The sequence below is a fragment of the Sander vitreus genome, chromosome 22 (assembly GCF_031162955.1).
Source record: "Sander vitreus isolate 19-12246 chromosome 22, sanVit1, whole genome shotgun sequence".
Classification (NCBI taxonomy): domain Eukaryota; kingdom Metazoa; phylum Chordata; class Actinopteri; order Perciformes; family Percidae; genus Sander; species Sander vitreus.
In genome coordinates this window covers 12,753,693-12,773,104 of record NC_135876.1, presented here as the reverse complement: position 1 = coordinate 12,773,104, position 19,412 = coordinate 12,753,693, and the positions used below count along the sequence as shown (strand labels likewise).

Genomic DNA, 19,412 nt, shown 5'->3' with positions numbered 1-19,412 from the left:
CACCTGTTGCTTCATCTTTTACACTCTCTATTTCAAGAAATTATATAACATAACGGTATCAACTATCACTATTTACATTATTATTGTAATAAATTAACGGAACCCACTTTATTTTATTTTATTACTTTTTTTAAAACATATGTATGTTTATTGTACTTGTTTATTGTACCATACATGCATTTTTATTTTTTATTTTTACTTTTGGCATGTTAATATGTTGACAAATTGTGTTACCCTTTTCTAGTAGGCCTGTTGATAAATTGCCGTAATCGTTTGTGAATTAAAGTTTAGAGAAAAAAATGCATACAAAATAAGGAAAGTGTTTGGAGGATTATCCAACAAGAGACATTTTCAAAACTTGGCAACCCAAACGTTTTTCTTATAATGGATTATAACGTATAGAAAACTATCAATAACGTATGTAACATATAAGCCATTATAGACATACACATTTGACAGCTTGTTTTATTTTGAAAACCGTAACCGGACGTCAATGTTGGATTCCGACTAGCTTGACAGTGTTGTGCTGATCTGTGTGTTTAACTATGTAGATCCAGGAAGCCCTCTTGAGAACATATTGTTTTTGTCCTATCTGTATCCTTATGGACATTTATTCATCACTTGGTTTCGGCCCGCGGACTGGGACAAATGCGGACGCCAATGAGAGACTGTCCGTGTGGCTGTCAGCATTACCGGCGAGGGTGAAATGCTCGTGTTTTTTCTAAGTCTCATTATCACGGTCACATCCAGGCATCATCAATAAACTTTCAAAATGAGGATCTTCGTGTCTCTGCTAAAAAACATTAACACCAAAATCGAGTATTACTCCAGATTCTCGCCGTCCCCGCTCTCCATTAAGCAGTTTTTGGATTTTGGTGAGTAGCAACGCATGTCATCTTATAGGAATGACTTGCTCATAAGGAAGACAATTGGGGGGCCTTGTATTTTATAATTGTATTCATTATTTCTGTACATATTAAGTGCCACAGTTAATCTCTTATTCAGTTTTTGGAAAATAATTTGGGACACTAAACTGCACGTAAGCCTTGTTATTAATAGAAGAGTATTGTATAAGCTGCCATGAAACATTATACCTATGTTATTATCACATGTGGCGTCTGAATTTGGTGTTTACGTCACTTAAGTCACCCAAAACAGCACAAAGTACTAATGGATCTGCATGACAGCTTTCTGATGCAGGTTTACATACTATGTGGACACTGGACACCTTGCTTCATGCAGGTAGTTTCACTCAGACTGGTACAACAGTACGTATGCAGTGGCCGATGAACACCCCCGTATTTAAATTGCTTTACGCATGTTTACTCATCTTTTTAAGGTGTATTTTAATCTTTAGGAGCTGATTTCAGAGCCTGGATCATTGTAGTGTAGTATTACACAAATGAAAGTTACACGAAGGCTATTTTTAAAGGGTATTTCTGTGTTTTGTTTTTCTCTCTCTGCATGTAGAGTCAATAACTGTGTCAGACTCTGACATGAGACTTGAAACGCAAGATGACAGTGTTGCTGGCCAGCTCAAGGCTTTTCTTAATCCATCTGATTAAATACAGTCATCTCTGTTACGTAATTTGTTCTCACAACTGGAGATTGGATGTGTAAGTACAGGAAGAATGCGGGACTTGTTTTGTATTAAGAAACACAGCAAGGATTTTGTCAGTAGTAATTGTTCATGAAGAGCAATAAGGCCAACAATATGTAGGCCTTAGGCATGTCTCAGAAGGGAACAAATGAAACATCATCCAGTCAGCAGCTGCAGGGTGTGTGTGTGTGTGTGTGTGTGTGTGTGTGTGTGTGTGTGTGTCAGTATTTGGTGGGTTCATTATTACCCCATTTTATAATTTAAGAGCCCACCCGTAATATTGCAGAATCAGGGGAAGCCGTTCCTTTGAGCATAGATGATTGTACATATTCTTTCATTCTGCCAGATCATCTAGTCAATGAAACTAAAACACCATATTACTGTGTCTTCTCTATCGGAGAAGCTGTAAGAACTTAAAGGCACTTTCCCCAGTGGTTTTCTCTGCTGAGGGTTAATAGGGTCCACATGTTTCTATGTGAATCTGGCTGGGCTGCGTAAATAGCATTTTGGTTTAGGGTAGGGAGGGAAGTAAAAAATGCAAAGTCATAGTCATTTATGAGAAAGACATTTAACATTACGCCACAGTAATTCCGTTTTCCTTGTTTAGATCTGCAACATAAATCCCCCTAACCTCTCCATGACTCCCCCTCTCTACTGGGTAACGAGATCTATGATTTCCTTGTATAGTTCAAGCTAATGTTGGTGGGCAGTAAAAATGTTTCCAGCATGTTAGCAGAGTTTAAGGTATCATATTACATGTTGAAAATTGAAACTGAATACAGCCTACATTAGAGACGTGTTAGCTGGTATGTTTACCTCCTCTACCAGTCACTTTAGTATAGAACTTTACATGTAAAGTATTTTTTTATTTGACAAATCTTTGTCTAAGGATGAAAACGAAACTTTTCAGGAATATCTAAAGGTTGATAACAATTGTATTTTGGCATTATTCCATTTTTGGTAGGGTTTGACATGCCAAAGAAGTCTGGTGGTTTTGTTAACTGAAAGAGGAAAGGTGAATTTTGCAATCCTGAATATGTTTCTTGGCAGGAAAAGTTCACTCACATGAGTGAAAACTCGACCAGACTTTCCAGATATTCCTGTCACGTTTAATGGTGCAGCTTTGACAAATATTATTTGGATTTTAGGCAGGGACAATGCTTGTGAAAAAACATCCTACATGTTCCTGCGTAAGGAGCTGCCGGTGCGGCTGGCCAACACCATGAGAGAGGTCAACCTGCTGCCAGATAACCTGCTCAGCCAGCCCTCCATCAGACTGGTGCAGAAATGGTGAGACACTTCCTCTAGAAATAGACTTTATATTGCTTCCGGGCGATAAGGTTTATAGTAGAAGTTGTTTTGATAAGTGTGTGTATAAAAGTTGCCTTTTGACCTCTGTTTTATTAGGTACATGCAGAGCTTCGTGGAGCTGCTGGATTATGAGAACAGAAAGCCAGAGGACCCTCACGCTTTGAATGAGTGAGTGGATATTGCCTTCATTAATGATTTATAATAAATGCAAGCACGTCTATTAAGCACAGCTTTGTCAGCCACCCACCTGTTGCATACTGGCTTTATGTCCGGAGTCCACTGCAGCTAATCCCCGTAGCACGCATCAATCTCTGCTGACGGCACAGGTAGCGGTGTGTGTTTATGCTGTAACCATGCTCGTGAGATAAACAGCCACACATCAATCATAAACACAGACAGGAATTTAGATAAGGCCGTCTGTTTAGAGAACAAACTTCAAAGATCTGTTTGGTACACTGGAAATTAATCAACTGTGGTATTAACCTTTGTACTCATCCTGATGAACTTGTTTCTGGCCTCCAAAATAGCAAAAAACATAAGAGACTGTTAAGCAATTAAGTGATAGAAATATGTGCATGAGCCTCAACCTCACTGACTCATCTCTAAATGACATTATTGATGTATCCAAGATTCCTGGAGCTCTTGATTGAGATCCGTAACCGTCACAACGACGTGGTTCCCACCATGGCTCAGGGAGTCATCGAGTACAAGGAGAAGTTTGGCTTTGACCCCTTTATCAGCAGCAACATTCAGTATTTCCTTGACCGCTTCTACACCAACCGCATCTCTTTCCGCATGCTCATCAACCAGCACAGTGAGTCTCAAAAACCTATTTGATTTATTTGGCTCACAAGCATACTGTCTATCGTAGTAGCAAGTTCACTTTTATTTCTGTGTTTTTCTGTGCAGCTCTCCTGTTTGGTAACGACACCAACCCTGCCCATCCGAAACACATAGGCAGTATTGATCCCACCTGCAGTGTGGCTGAAGTTGTCAGTGGTGAGTTTAAAATCATCAGACCACTGTACTGTATTCTTTTTACTGTGGGAATATTTTTTTTGCTTTGTTGCAAATATTTGCACAGTGCTTATGGGAAACGGAGCTATAGCACACCAGCAACTATCAGCAGTGACACAAATCAAACAAGTTCATCTGCTCTAAACGGAGTGTTTACATAATGATAGTTTTTAAAGAATTCCAGCAGCGTGGATCCAGAGCTGCACTCTCAGTGACCCAGCGAGGAACAGAAGCTACGTTATCAACCTGCGATAGGAGTCCAAATGTAATCAATGACTAGTTCTGCTCGTTCTGCCCTGACTCGTTTTGTTTCCCCTTTTCTATCAGATGCCTACGACACAGCCAAGATGCTGTGTGAGAAGTACTACTTGGCTGCTCCCGAGCTGAAGATTGAAGAGTTCAACAGTAAGAGTTTTTTATTTTTTGCTCCATGAATTCGACCGTTTTTCCCCCTGTAATCTCTCACACCGCTGTAGTGAAGCATCGTCTTCTCTCTGCGTATGGGTGCAGCTCTGGAGTCCAGATTTAGATCTGTAATGATCACAGTGTTTGCCATCGTATTAACTTCAAAAGAACCAGCTTTGTGTGTGATCTTCTTACCCCCCCCCCCCCTTTCATTCTTGTCTTCCAGTGAAGGCCCCTAAAAAGCCCATCCAGGCAGTGTATGTGCCCTCCCATCTGTTCCACATGCTGTTTGAGCTCTTCAAGGTGAGCAGTGCAACATCTGTGCAAATAGTCTAAATAATCTGTGCTACTTAAACGCTCTTTAAATGTAATTAAATTACAATGCGACTATGCAGTTCTATAACTACTTGTGCTGCTACTCTGTGGCCGTTTACAGAACTCAATGAGAGCCACAGTAGAGCTTCATGAGAACAGTGAAGAGGCATTGCCACCAGTAAAGGCAAAAGTCACTCTGGGTAAAGAGGATCTTTCTATAAAGGTAAATCAGCACACAAGTACACACACATCAGACAAACATTTGTGGTCTCTCGCTCCATCTCACCCACGTGTCGTCTTCAGATCAGCGACAGAGGAGGAGGAGTCCCTCTGAGGAAGATAGACCGCCTGTTTAACTACATGTACTCCACTGCTCCTACACCAAGCCTGGAGCCAGGAGCTGTCCCACTGGTACACACACACACACACACACACACACACACACACACACACACACACACACACACAAACAAATTAGCATTGACCCTGGTGACCACATTTCAAAACTTTTTTAGTTGGTACATTTGTAAAATATGGCATGCCATTGGGGAAATTAAATCTTGTCACTCTCCCTCCCCCATTCAGGCTGGTTTTGGCTATGGTTTGCCGATTTCTAGGCTCTATGCCCGATACTTCCAGGGGGACCTGAAACTCTACTCCATGGAGGGCGTTGGCACCGATGCTGTCATCTATCTGAAGGTAAAGTGGGATAGTCAAATGTGGAGCGTGTTGTGATGTTTTTTCTGTCTCCCGATGACAGGACTCAGCTAGTTCAGTCTTTAAAGGAATAGTTTGACATATTTGGGAAATACCATCATTGCATTTATTTATTTTATTTTTTTGCCAAGAGTTAGATGAGAAGATTAATACCACTTTTCGTCACTTTTAAGTATAACGCTAGATGCAGAAGACAATTGGCTCAGCTTAGCTTAGAATAAAGACTGCAAGCAAGGGAAACAGCTAGGCTGCCTGTGTCAGTGTCAACTAGCTGTTTCCCCTTGCTGCTAGTCTTTATGCTAACCTAAGCTAATCATCTCTGGCTCCAGTGTTAATATTTAGCATCATCTAAGTTTTGGCAAGGAACCAAACATCAAAACTATTCCTTCAAAGATAAATGACTGTTTTGGGACAACATTTCCCACTGTTCCAAGAACCCAAATCACCAGCAGATCCACTTCAACATATGCCATAGGACATACTGGACTCCTCAGAAGAGATACGTCTCTAAAGTCATTCCTACTCCCTATTGCATGTTCTGTCAACCTGAACAAATTGTAACTTTCCTGCACATGGTCTGGGAGTGTGAACAGGTGCATGAGTTTTGGAATAAAACAACATCAGTAATATCTGATGTGACAGGATGTCGACTTCCTACTGACCCGATTGTTTTGTTACTAAATGATGACTCTAAATTAAAGGCAAGGTGTGATTTCTGTTTTTGTTTGTTTTTGTTTTCCTCGAGACCACAGAGGGTGGGGGGTGGGAGAGGGTTGTTGTTCTTGTTCAATTGTGTTTGTCTGTTCTGTATGTTTAAAAATATAAAAAACAATAAAAACTTGATCTTAAAAAAAAAAAAAGATCAATTACTGTGAGTTCTTATTGGCTCTTTTGTGTTTGTTCCTCCATTTAAAGGCCCTGTCCAGCGAGTCCTTTGAGCGTCTGCCTGTCTTCAACAAGTCAGCGTGGCGGCATTATAAAACCAGCCCCGAGGCGGACGACTGGAGCAACCCCAGCAAAGAGCCACGTGATGCCAGCAAGTCCAAATACAAAGCCAGATAACTCTGCCTGACCCCGCTAACCCGGCCCTCTGCTGGGAGCCCAAATGCCCGTCCTCTGCTCAGAGCATGTACGATGAAATGTTGCCCTTGGGTAAATGCTTGGTTTAAGATCAGACTTGCTTTTTACATTCCTGTGGTTAAAGCTTTGGAAAAGATGGATGCCCTTGTATATCTGTACCCAATGGCAATGACATTCATCAGCGTAGATTTCACTGTTGTAGCATTACCAGTGGCTCTCCCAAGATGGAGTTTAAAATTAACCTCTTCTGATTTATAGATCCCCGCTGTCATTTAGTCAGGAGAAATATGTGAATCTTTATCTCCTCTATTTGGCCATTACTTCAAGCTAAATTCACAGCATCACCATCACCTCTCCCTCTGTCTCACACACACAGTTTTGGCCTGGCTCCTCTTTGCTGACTAGGCCACTGCTCCCTGTGGCTGAATAAGCCAAGCACTGCTGATTGAGTGTCTTTCTCACCGTCAGTAAAGGCTTGCATTCTGTTTTCTCCCTCTCAAACACAAGCAGAGTCAGGGGGTTTGAGTTTCAGTGTGAATGGAAAGAGGACGAGGTTTCATTTTCTTCCTTTGGGAGACACTTTTGACTGAACGCACAATTAGGCCAGTGTGTCATTGGCATAGTAAATACTTGTTTAGTATTTAAGCCTGGGGAAAAGACAGGATTGCCTTTAGATTGAGAAAAACAATAACTATTTTTGGGAAAGTATAAGAAGCAATGCATCAAAACAAAGCTCTGTAAGTTTTCTTTTATGTCAAAGACAGGAAGCCTTACTTCTAACATATTTGATGTTCTGCCTTAAAGGCTCTACCGGAACTTGAAGTTAATTTATAATGGGAGAATGTTAGAGAAAGAAAGTTTTGTTTGTTTATATTTTACCAATTCACCCATAGAAGTTGACGACACCCACAGACACAGTACTGACCCTCATCAGCCTTTTCTGCTTGCAAGCCAGCTCTGCACCCTGATTTAACAACGACTAACGGACCAAAGGAGAATCTGTAAGATGCTTATGAAATGCCTAGTAGCTTCAACTACACCAGCATGATGTATTGTAGAGCCCTCACAGAGAGGAATGGACCTGTTGCATCTGACGAGGACTATAAAACTGGGAATAAAGTATTACATATTCTTTTTACACTTCATCCTGCGAACATTTTAGACCCACCATGGTGGATATATACACGCAACATGCTCACAGCTTGGACTTGTTACCCTAACAGTACTTCATCCAGTCAGCCTTGTGTCTCACTATTAGTATCACTAATACTAATAGTCTTCTGAATGAGTTTGAACAAAGCTTGTGTTTTTAAAATGTGCTTTTTTTTGTTACTCATTACCATGAGTGAAAATGCAGAGGGAATTGATACCTGATTTACATTTATTGGTAACTTTACTTGAAGGTATCTACATAAGAGTAACATGACAGTGTCATGAACACATGACACTGTCATGACACATGAACCCTTACTCTAACCCTAACTGTAACTTGTCATGACAAAAATCGAATGACACTGTCTGACAGAAGCGTTATGTCATAAACGTTTATGACTTGTTTATAATGTTTAAGACACGTTCATGACAGTGTCATGTCACTCTTATGTAGATACCTTCAAGTAAAGTATAACCTATTTATTTTATCCAGGGACATAGTTAAATAACTGCTTTTTCAGGCTTGTGCACTGTTTTCTTTTACCTTTTTTTTTTCTTAGCTTTGACATTGAAGGAGCATTACTTTTAGTGATCATTAAATGATTTTTCTCTAATTGTTTCTAAAAATGTGTGAACAGTCCACCTCATTTTTCTTATTTAAACATAAGGAAATCAAGCAGGGTTTGAAAAGATTCCACGTGGTTAAAGGAGCCACTAATCCCTGCAACCTCTTGATACTGAAATATTACGTCAAACCAGCCGATTTTTGTCATATGAATCACATTTAGGCACTTTACTAAACCTCCACACACAAACACATAAATATATATCCTTCAAATAAGTTTTATACAATCATTTCAGAGACCACACCTAAATCAAACATGGCCCCAAACCATTTGTTAAGAATTCCAATAATCTTAAGTCCCTTCTTTCTCTCATCTTCTTTAGCTCCATCTGATGTGAAAAGAAAGGAGTGTAAATGAAGAATCCAGTATGGATAGCGTCCTCGTCCTGTAGGTTCTTCGCTTTTCAGCCTCACTGAAAGATTTCATCACTGCCAATGCCTTCGTAACCTGCCAGTCTCAATGATGCCCGGTGAAAAACCTGCTGTATGGAAGTTTTATACGCTAGAGACAACAGTCCTCTTTGTTTAGATGACTCAGTTTACCACCTTTAATCAGTTCTAATCACATTTAAAAGACTGTTGGCAAAGTTCACACCTTTGTTAAAGTTTCAATTCCAGTTGTGTGATTTGGAGGCCCGAGGTTGTTTCATCTTCCGTAGTCGTCAACCTTTACTGTTAAAGACAGTTTCTGTTCCTCTGGTATGTTAGAAAATATGGTGTATTTAACTATTAATGGGCTGTTCATGCAGCCAGTGTGGAGTGATCGTTTTCCATCCTACTGTACCTCCATCTTGAACAAATGTATTAATATTTGCATGAACTCCTCACTGCGGAGGTGGTCACGCAAACATATGCAACTATATACCAAAAAAGTGATAGAACAGTCTTAATGGTGTGATTCAGCATGAGATCAACTTGTCAAACCCGACAATAAAGAAAACTGGTGTTGTGTGCGATCCATGTGTGCTGATGTTTTTGCATCATGTGATTTGATAAGGTGAAATGCACTTTTAATTCACATTCAGTTATAGCTTTTTTTTTTATTTATTTACATATCAAGCCGTTTTGAACATTGAAATTTAAAAAATAAAAAAAGACACACAATGCCCAAAGTTTGTCCATATAGTGCAGATTAACATGTAGTGCGTACAGGACGTTAGGTCTCTACATTGCAGATTGGGGGTATTTATTGTATTGTTTGGGTGGAAGAGAGGTCTGTTCCCGCCTGACATGAATGAGCAGACCTGAGCAAAAATAAAAATAAAGTTATCACATACATTTCCAATAATAGCAAATAAAACATTAGGGTGATGATCTGGCATTTTAGGAACTGACAGTTCACCTAGAGGGCTTTAACAATTGTATATTTCAAGTATCATCAGAGTCCTATTAAGAAAGGCTGCATCTCCAAGTTTGCCGGATTTGATTAACAGCTGACATCAAATTCCAAAAAGCAGGAATGCCGGCTAAACCTTGATGATAAAACATGGCAAACTGTCAAAAAAAAAACAACACATGGCTTTGTAATGCTGAAAATCCACAAATGTTTCTACTGATGGATTACTGCGAGACGTGATATTTGTGTGGCCTACTGAACGACTGTGATGATGAAGGATTTGTGTGTTTGTATGGCATGTGACCAGAAATTAGAGTGATTACATGTATTCTCTACTGTAGGTGTGGCCTCAATGACTCAGTTTACATTCAAGAAGCTAATAAATGAAGGCTGTTTTTTTTCTATCTCCTCACCATCAATAGGTGAAGTCCAAGACTCAGATCTAAAGGGGCTCGTTTTAGTGTCTAACTTTATGACAGAACTGATTTCCATTTTCATTTCAAAGCTTATTTTTCTTCACATGAACTTTAAAGTAAGGATTAGAAGCTGTACAACTGAGGTGATGAAAACCACCTCCCAAATTCAGTCCTCTTTCACTAGAGCTTTTTTTTCCCCACCAATCATCTAAGTTTTGGATACATTTCAGGATCATACAGGCTGCTATTCCACCGGTTTATTTTAATTTCTTATGATTTTCTGAGGGATTAGTTTAATCTGTATTAGTGGTCATATCAGTAGTGTGGGAACAAGTGAATCAATAATTGTGGATCACTGATTCTATATTCCTTGCCAACCATTTATGTTAAAATGGTGCAAACTAGCACCGATTATGTGTTTTAGTGCCAAGAGGCTGTCCAAACCGTCACCTCTGCTAATCTAGGGTGTGCAGTGTAAATCCTAACTCTCAGTTTAACAAGAGCAAAATACTCCGTGGAGAATGAATCCAGTTCCTGTCGTTTCACATGAACTGTTAAACTGAACATCAAACACAATGTTCTGTAACTTTGTGCCTATTCACATCTAGTGGTTACAGTAGTTACACGAAATATTGGCATCTTAAAAAATAAAAAGCTAAACTAAACAGAATAGGACATTAAACAATCAGGTGATATTATGAGCAGGCTGTTGGACAGTCTCTATAAGCACTGGACAATCCAAAGCAAATCCTCTCGAAAGATGCCGCAAAGCATTCTGGACCTTCTTAGGATATGCGACACTGTGTACATAAATCCTCTTCTTCGTTTCTCTTTCACCTGTCTGCTTGGTTGCCTGGACAACAGAGACAGCAAGGGCTTCTTAGCTCTGTGGCACAGAACTTCATTTCCCATGATTCCCATCTGCCTTGCATATTAGCAACTTCCTTGAGGATAACTGTTTCAGTATCCAGCCAGTGTTTGTCAGAGTATATGTGTTTATGTGTGTGTGTGTGTGTGTGTGAGCAGTTCTCAGGCAGTGTACTATGAGTGAAGTGTGTGTGTGTGTGTGTGTGTGTGTGTGTGTGTGTGTGTGTGTGTGTGTGTATGTGTGTGTACATGTGTGTGTGTGTGTGTGTGTGTGTGTGTGTTCAACAATCCATCTACTTCTCATCTTCATCACCTTCACTCATGCTGCTTATAGAGGCAGATGCTCCTTTGGGGGAGGTTGGGGGTGAGGGCCGTGCATTGTGCCAGCGGGCGGGGGGAGACGGGGGTGAGGGAGAGCGCAGGGGGGACAGTTCGCGGGGAGGACTGTTGCAGGGCGACTCTCGGGGAGACAGAGCGTAGGACAGCATTCGTCCACTGCGCTCCTGAAACACCTGTTTCTGTTCATGGACAGAGGGAGAAAAGAAAAAGAGGTCCATGCATCAAAAAGCCCTTTTTAATATCAAATACTATCTGACAATACTCAAAGGTGTTTTCCCGAACAAAGCTTGAATATAGAGAAAGATGACTCTAAAGAAAAAATAGCGACGATGATGACAGTGATTATAACGATGGTGATAGTTATTTTTGCCTTTATCAATGAGTTACTGTACTTACCCAAGTCCCATCAGGGCCAAAAAGTTCTAGGAAGTTGCCGATAAACTCTCTGGATTTCTCTTCCCACTTCTGAATGAGGTCGTGACTCTTCTCCTCCACACGGTAAACAAAATGTTTGCTCTTCTCCTCGACCGTGCGAACCTTCTCCTTCATGCGGTCCACTTGGTTCTGCAGCCGGTACTTCTTCTCCTGAGGGGATTCAATGTTGAGGAAAAGTAACTGCGTGTAAATCACTGCTCATGCACACGCATTCATTCTCCCTTGTGGAGGGAGGGGCTTAGGAGACCGTTTTGGGCTTTAGCGGAAAGGGGGGAGGGACTGAGAAGTTGTCGATGTTCACATTTTTAGGCTAAGTCCTGGATCTTCACAATCCTACCTACAGCACCTTTAATTCCAGTCAAACACAAAATGTAAAATGTTTTCTTGACTATTCAGGCACTTTGGTGTCATATCAATTATACTAAATGATCTTTGATGGAAAAGTGAACTTGCATATTTTATATATCTTGCAATACGTAGTTGCATACAGAGATGTCTTCCATTATACCATCATGGTGATATGAATAACTGATCATGCTCTTACGTTAATGTAGCTGACGTTAAGCTCCTTGGCCGTGTAGCCACGTTGGAGGTTGCGTCGGGCGTAGACGTCATAGTCTCTCACAATTCTTGTGATCAAGTCAGATGTTGAGATTCCCTCAGTCCGTTGTGTAGGCACAAACATCCCTGGCACATACGTACAAAAACACAGAATTTGAAAACTGTTCAAGGTATATTTTTAAAAGGAAATGCACAAGTCATTTTACCTTCCTATTATCACACACTGACCTGCCTCCTTAATGTGTTTATAAACGTCCTCACTTCCTGCTGAGGAGTATGGGATGTCATCGTGAGCCACAAAATCGATCTGAGAAAAGATAAATGGACATGACTGTATGGCAGACTGACATGAACTTACAGTAGGTTAGAGTTATGCAAAGTATACATACTTAAAGTAGTACATGAAAAGTTTTTTTTTGGCTGCACATGCATGCAACACAAAAGTGTCTTACCACTAGGAGTTCTCGTAAATGGCGCTAAAAGTTCCTTGCTGAGAGTTTCCTCCTTAAGCTATTCGTAAAGCTACTGAGGGTTTGACCTCATTGCTACAGATGACATCATGTTTCTATACTGATGTACTACAGAATGTCTACAATAATAAGTTGACTGCTCTGTTGTCGGTGAAGGTGAAATTAACTATTCATCAATTCATCAAAAGGAGCGTGAAAAGGAACTAGACTGGATGAGATGAGACTACATTAGATTACAAAATGAATCATTAAATATAGAAACATATTAATTTAAATATTGATTGAATTAAAAACGTAAATTAAATTGAATTGAATTGCATTAGATAGAAAGAGATATATAGCTTAGTGCTAAAATGCTTTGTGGGTAACTCCTATTGTGATTGCAGCCCCTGATACTTCATGCACAGTTTACAGTAACATTCAGATACTGCAAACAACCCCCCTCCCCACACACACACACACACACACACACACACACACACACACACACACACACACCTTGTGTTTCTCTAGGAACTCCGGTGTGAGAGTCCAGGGTGCGTCTCTCAAAACCTCGTCGACATAGCGGCAGTGTCTCAACGCTTCATAACGTTCAATCTCCGTCATGACTGTGAAACCCTTGTACTTATGGGTCAGCTCATCACTGCACACTGTTCCGGAAAACCACACAAAACATACACAGAAGCACATAAATACAAATGTAGACAAATCTGTAGGGGTTATCTTAAGCAGTGGAATTTCAAGGTGTATGTATGTGTGTGTGTGTGTGTGTGTGTGTGTGTGTGTGTGTGTGTGTGTCTACCTCCTACTATGAGGTAGGTGTTGGGAAAGAGGTTCTTGGCCTGCATGAGAGCACGAGCGTGCCCAGAGTGGAACAGGTCAAAGATGCCATCTGCATAGACTCTGACTGGCCGGTCCACTGAAAACACACAGCAACACAACAACACATTTAGTAAAACTAACTATATCACTTGTACTGAGATTCCATATTGCTGAACCGACATACCTAAATATCTTTTTGTTGTACTGTATAGTAGCATAAGTAACCAGTAAATGTATCAGTAGTAGTAACTTAGTAGTATTTGTGGTGAAAGTGATACTGTAGCAGTAGCTAGCAACAGTAGTTGTGGTAGTAGGTGTAACGTTAGCTTCAGAGGAAGTACACAGTAGCAGCGGTAGTAGTTGTAGTAACGTTACAGTATACAGTAATAGTAGAAAATGTAGCAGAAGCAGTAATGGTAGCAATATAAGTAGCAAATATAATCAGAGAAAGGAAGGACTGAGGAATATGATGAAGCTAAACATAAAAGCTGGAAGAAGGAGGAGCTGGATGAAATGGACCAGAGAAGGAAATCAAGCAGGAGGTGGGATCCTGTACCTGGGGTGCCTCTGCGTGCCTGAGCAATGGTGAGTTTTTCATGAGGGGCGCGACAATCACAACTAGTCTCCCTGGCAAAGATGGCAGGCTTTGTCAGAGTCTGAGACAGAGAGAAGGAGAAATAGGCTGGGTTATAGATGAATTAATGTAGGAAAACATATGTCCACTCCCATCCCTTCAGTGGTCCACACAGAATGTCCCCCTTCCCATGCTCATTCCTGTAACAGTAACCTCCATCAAGTTATTGACCACAACTGATGCCTGCTCCATATTGGGACAATGGATTGAGAGACAGCCAGAGCTGCACTCGGTGTTATTGATCACTCTGTGTGTGTGAGCTGATATTTTCTTCTGTGTGTATACATGTGGCAGAAAACAAGGACAGAGCTTTTGATCTGCTGTGGAAGGCCTCTCAGGAATTAGTTAAAATTCAAAGGGAAGAGTAAGATGGAAGATGCAGGTGACTTCCAGTGATGGAATCGGACAGGGTGAAATAATTATAATTTTCCGATAGATAGATAAATGTAAATTAAGCAGGTAAAGAAAGAAAAAAAGATGGAAATGTGGAAAAGAAGGAATGTGGAAACAAAGACAAATAGAGGACAAGTAAGATGATGGATGATACCTGTTGGGGCTTGTCAAAGCTACATCAAGGTTAAAGTGTTGCAGTGTGAGCCTGCCTGAAAATTTATCTTTGTATGCCATCTGTTGACTGCAGGGAACATTCACTAAATCTCATTCACACCAATAAATGAGAATCAGGGTCTGCACAGAGAAGAAAGCTGTGGGAGTGTGAGAGGAGGAGGAAAAAATGGAAACAGATTTAGTCTCCCTCTGTGGAGAACGCAGGCAACTGACGTCAACATATCCTCGAGGAACAGCAACAAAACCATAGTCTGGCATGACAACATTTTCCATGGACACTCAATACAGTGGGGGTGAATGATATTTATTTTGTGGTGCTCACTGTATTAAAAAATAGTGTGTTCCCGACAGTTATCAACGGGGGGTATTTCCTCAGGAGAAGGTCGTTTTAACATGGCTACAAATTATTATGAAATGTAAAGTTGTGACTCTTTTAGCCTAGATTTTTTCATAAATTCTTGACATACTATTTAATTACTATAATTTGCTGGGAAACCTGTCACACTGAGGACAGTTCTTCTATCATCTGTCTCTGGAAGACAGGCAACAACACAAGCTATATACAGGTGACCTTTTCAGAGTCATAAAGTATTAACAGGCCCAGGATTCATGTTGCATATAAAGAGAGCTCTAATAAGCAAAACATAACAATCTGGAAGGTGCTATGCCATTACTACAGCTTGTTAAACCTTTCCATGTTCTGTTTGGGACCATGGAGACCACTGGACTTACTTTACATTGTTTTATCACAGCTTTACCTAATTTTATGAGAATTGCTTATGAACATGATTTTGAACTGATGGTGTTGCAGAAGTCCACTACAGAAAATAACCCTATAGCCGTAAAACAAGAATAAATACAATAAACATTTCTGTATTTTGCTAATGTCTGTGTTGGTCAGCTGTAGCTGATGAATTGCCATTTCACTTTCACTTCATTATACAAATTGCTGAACAATCAGAGATGTGGGCAGAAATTTAGAGGTCTGGAAACAGGCTGTTTAGTGTGGACAAGTGGATTTTAATTGGCATGCATGCAAGTAACAGAATATATGAAAGCATGCAGCACATAGGCAGGTAAAGAATTACAGCTAGATGAGGAATAGAAAGAAGGCATTCAGTTTTAATATAGCCATTAATGTGAGACTCCTTTCATGATATCTATACCCCATTTACTTGCACATCCTTCCCCTGTTTTTTTTGTCAGTTCATGTTAAACGTTTTAACTTCTCTACCGTTTCCATTAGAGAAGTATCATATTTCAATGCTAGCCATCAGAGCTACAACAACAAAAAGCAGCAGATAGGTTGTGGTTAGGGAGCACCCACATCACCCATGATTCCTTGGGCACGGTGAGAACAAAAGGGTGGCTTACAAACACTTAGCAGATGGTAAAGCTTAAACTCACTGACCAGTGGCACACACAGGCCTATCAGGGCGAGCGGCGTGAGCGTGCACAGAAAAGCCCACTCTGGCACAAGCAAAGAACATCTGGCATAAGAAGGATTAAAGCTGAAAAAAAAGAGAAACACAGGGACACAGGGCACGAGAAAACACAGGCAGGAAATACGAGAAGTAGAGAGAGGTAGGAGTGAAGACAGAGGAGAGGAAAAAGGCAAAGATGGACCGTTTGGTGGAGACAAACAAAAATGCCAGGATGAGGAATTACACCAAAGAAGAAGAGAGAATCCAAATCCAGGAGGCTCTCCTTACTGCCGCAATGTCCCTTCAGCAGGACATTCGTGCTATGTTGTCCATTGTGTAAACCCCCTCCTTCTTTGGCATCACACACTCACACTGTCCACTCAGCATTCTGAGCATATCCCACAGCTTCATGCTATGGGGGATCTGTTTCGTAACAGGGGAGGAAGCAGGACCCTTTGTCTTCCTCTCCCTCCCTGTCACACACACTGCAAGCAATGAACACACAAGAAAACGCACACATTCAAATGCCCTACCGTCCGAGGATGGGGGCAGGTGTGCTCAAGCTCCTCCATGATTCCCAAAGACTCATGGGATGCGGCTGTGGTCCCTCTGTAATGTGACTCAGCATCAGTGAGAGGCTGCCTCTCTCCTCACCACTCTGTCTCTTTCTTCTTCCTCTGTTCCCCGCCCACTCCCTGCTCTGCCTCTCTGTCTGTCCTCCCCTCTCCTCCACCTCTCTGATCCCCTGCTGCAGAGAGGAGGAGGCAGTGAAGAGGTCTCACTCTGCAACGATTTTTGAGTACCACAAAAGGGATGATCTCTGCTCTTATCTTGATGTTTTTGCAAATATATTCAGTTAAAAACCTCCAAGGTTCATTTGCGGCTTGTGTCAATTTTGCTACACTCAACTGGCAGTCTAACACTGATTCAACCTATATAGGCTTTGTACTTATGTCACAAATCTCCAAGCACATCTGACATCAGTGTTACAGATGTTCAGTAACATTGATGGCTATAGTAGATTGGCTTGGTGTAAATATAGGTATTTTTGCTATACACTGTAATTATGTGGAAGTGACAAATGCAATACAGTTAATTTGGATTCAGTCGTCAATTATGTGTGTAACTGTAGGGAAATAATCACTTCAGGGCAGAAATGAGGCATGGGAGAAGGAAATAAATATTATTTTTCTGTACGTGATTCTCCTATCTGTGAGTGTTTATATAAACGATCTTTGTGCACAGAGCTGATGAGCTCTCGCCATGGCGACGGAAAAGAGGAGAGAGCTCCAAGAAAGGACCAATCAGCGAAAAGCTACTGCAGTCTAGCAGTATAAGCAGTGAGGATTGGTGGAGTGGTCCATAGCACCATCAGTGAGATGATACTGAGTATCACTACTTATGCACTGGCTCGGCTTGGAAGTAGTTCAAATATGAAGGGGATAGAGAGTATTTAGGAATGCATAGATTTAGTATCAGCAAGTAAGCAAGAACAATGTGACTAATGGAAAATTTCACCATGATTTGGTGTGTTTAATGGTCTCCTATTGTATCAAGTTGAATAGGCTATATAGGCTATAGCATAGCTGTCGTTTGAGCCATCAAAGCCGTTGCATCATACGAAAGTGTATTTGCTATTTGGCATAGAAATAGGCCTAAGGTGTTATAAGCTATGCTTCAGACTACACAAATTAGCCTACTTTTCTCTTTTCCTTTTATCAATATAGGCTAGCCTACTTGGCAAACTTCCCGTTACCGTTGGCGACGGGACTAGAATAACTATGTAGAATTTAGTCAAAACGAAACTTGCATGCATGCTTACCTTTAGTGGTGCTCTTCTGCAACAAAGAGGCGCAACAGCTGAGCAACAGGAATGCGATCTGATGCGTCGCTGTTTCACCATGGTGTCCAAAACCAAACAGTTAGGCCTATGTTAAGAAAGTAAATTGTTTTTCTGTTTGGTTTCTCTTTAGTCTAAGGCGGTCTTTGGTCCAGCACAGCGAGCAAGAGCAGCAGAGGGACGACCGTCCGTCTGTCCAGTCTGTCCAGTTTGTCCAAATGACAGATCAGCTGCTCACCGCTGATGAGCTGCGACAACTGTGGGCCATGCACGGTCCATTTAGCAGACCTTACAGTCGACCATACAGCTATTAGACTATACATTCAGGAACCCTCTTCCTATTGTACAGCCTACTACAGTGGATGACCTTACTCATGCAATTTGTAACTTGTAGCCTCATTTTTGAAAAGTGAACAATGTGTGTGAAAAACAAAAATGAAAAGACAGTTAGCATAAAATTAAGAATGACAACAACAAATATTAACCCCCACCTAAACAGTTCATATTGTACACAAATATTGGCCTACTACAAACAGTTGACAACATGCACACATTTCTACTGAAATCACCATCAATATGATAAAGTGGCAATAAACCCACTATGATAGGCCTATAGCAGACTAACATGAATTATTACAGTGATTTATGGTATAAAAGCCAAAATAGGCTGTGGGGATAAAGGGCAAAACACGCTTTGTGTTTTCATTGTTGGACGCACTGTAGTGTCTCTGTGGCCTCAATCTGGGACAGGAACCCATTGTGCCCTACAAAGTCCCGCCAGGTCGCCATGGAAACGAGCTTCATTGATTTGAAAAAAAGAAAAGAAAAGAGGGAGACTAATGGCCTAATCCTAATTTTAGGTTGTAATGTTATTGCAGACATCACATAACAAACTCACTACTTGGAACCTTAGACAGTAGAATCCATCGGAATATAATATGGAAAAGTAGGCTTACTACTTTTGTAGGCTAATAGGCTATTTCTCTGCATACCAAATCGCCTAGCATACAATTGTTGCTTACAATTATGGAAAGAAATGCTGAAACCACATCAGTGGTAAAAATGTCTAATAAGTTTGCTGGGGTTTAGGAAAATATGTGGGGATCATAACGGGTGACATTATGCAGAGTAGGAGCCCTCAACTAAAGAGCTGTAGGCTATAGGATAGTTTGCTCTACATACATGTATTTTCCTTTCTGACTTTGCCTTTTTTATGTTTGAAGTAGATGCAAAAACAAATGCAGTGTTTGTTTTAACGTGTCAATTGGCTATTATAAGTGTAGGTGGTATAGTTATTGAGGGTGTTTAAAATTACAAGTTTTAATTTAATTTAATTTGAATTTAAAATCTACAGATTAATTTACCATTTTTGTCAGATAAAAGTCCTGAAGAGTCTCACATACTGTAGAAATACTGTACTTGTTGTGGTCGATCGATCCTGTGGGGTAAACAAGACAGTTGAACAACACTGCCACCGTG

At 40.7% G+C, this 19,412-nt stretch overlaps 2 protein-coding genes across 6 annotated transcripts; one reads left to right on the top strand and one right to left on the bottom strand.

The window, feature by feature from the left end:
• Window positions 1–481: 481 nt before the first annotated feature.
• Window positions 482–9,178, top strand: pdk3a (pyruvate dehydrogenase kinase, isozyme 3a). 4 transcript variants are annotated; one of them, XR_013503849.1, is made up of 12 exons: window positions 482–875; window positions 2,749–2,890; window positions 3,008–3,079; window positions 3,541–3,725; window positions 3,821–3,910; window positions 4,256–4,333; window positions 4,560–4,636; window positions 4,770–4,871; window positions 4,952–5,059; window positions 5,234–5,347; window positions 6,281–6,494; window positions 8,546–9,178. XR_013503849.1 is itself a non-coding variant. In XM_078281032.1 (11 exons), exons 1-11 carry the CDS (start codon window positions 773–775, stop codon window positions 6,425–6,427), a joined length of 1,218 nt encoding a protein of 405 aa, XP_078137158.1. In that variant the 5' UTR covers window positions 483–772; the 3' UTR covers window positions 6,428–8,211. The 4 variants fall into 4 exon arrangements, 3 of the variants coding, with proteins under 3 accessions (XP_078137158.1, XP_078137159.1, XP_078137160.1); XM_078281032.1 differs by lacking the exon at window positions 8,546–9,178 and having other exon boundaries at window positions 483–875; window positions 6,281–8,211; XM_078281033.1 differs by lacking the exons at window positions 482–875; window positions 8,546–9,178 and adding an exon at window positions 1,554–1,616 and having other exon boundaries at window positions 6,281–8,211.
• A 93-nt stretch (window positions 9,179–9,271) lies between these two features.
• Window positions 9,272–18,222, bottom strand: pcyt1ba (phosphate cytidylyltransferase 1B, choline a). 2 transcript variants are annotated; one of them, XM_078281035.1, is made up of 8 exons: window positions 17,916–18,222; window positions 14,025–14,124; window positions 13,449–13,565; window positions 13,145–13,296; window positions 12,405–12,483; window positions 12,160–12,302; window positions 11,577–11,765; window positions 9,272–11,359 (listed from the first exon to the last, which is right to left on the bottom strand). In XM_078281035.1, exons 1-8 carry the CDS (start codon window positions 17,994–17,996, stop codon window positions 11,135–11,137), a joined length of 1,086 nt encoding a protein of 361 aa, XP_078137161.1. In that variant the 5' UTR covers window positions 17,997–18,222; the 3' UTR covers window positions 9,272–11,134. The 2 variants fall into 2 exon arrangements, with proteins under 2 accessions (XP_078137161.1, XP_078137162.1); XM_078281036.1 differs by lacking the exon at window positions 17,916–18,222 and adding an exon at window positions 16,627–16,784.
• Between the last annotated feature and the right edge of the window lie 1,190 nt (window positions 18,223–19,412).

Coding starts and splice junctions, on each gene's coding strand:
- pdk3a (XM_078281032.1), top strand. CDS start 773: ATGAGGATCTTCGTGTCTCTGCTAAAAAACATTAACACCAAAATCGAG. Junction 2,891..3,007: donor ATCAGACTGGTGCAGAAATG/GTGAGACACTTC, acceptor CTGTTTTATTAG/GTACATGCAGAGCTTCGTGG. Junction 3,080..3,540: donor GACCCTCACGCTTTGAATGA/GTGAGTGGATAT, acceptor GATGTATCCAAG/ATTCCTGGAGCTCTTGATTG.
- pcyt1ba (XM_078281035.1), bottom strand. CDS start 17,996: ATGGTGAAACAGCGACGCATCAGATCGCATTCCTGTTGCTCAGCTGTT. Junction 13,297..13,448: donor CACCTACCTCATAGTAGGAG/GTAGACACACAC, acceptor TTTCCGGAACAG/TGTGCAGTGATGAGCTGACC. Junction 12,484..13,144: donor AGTTCCTAGAGAAACACAAG/GTGTGTGTGTGT, acceptor ATCTTTTCTCAG/ATCGATTTTGTGGCTCACGA.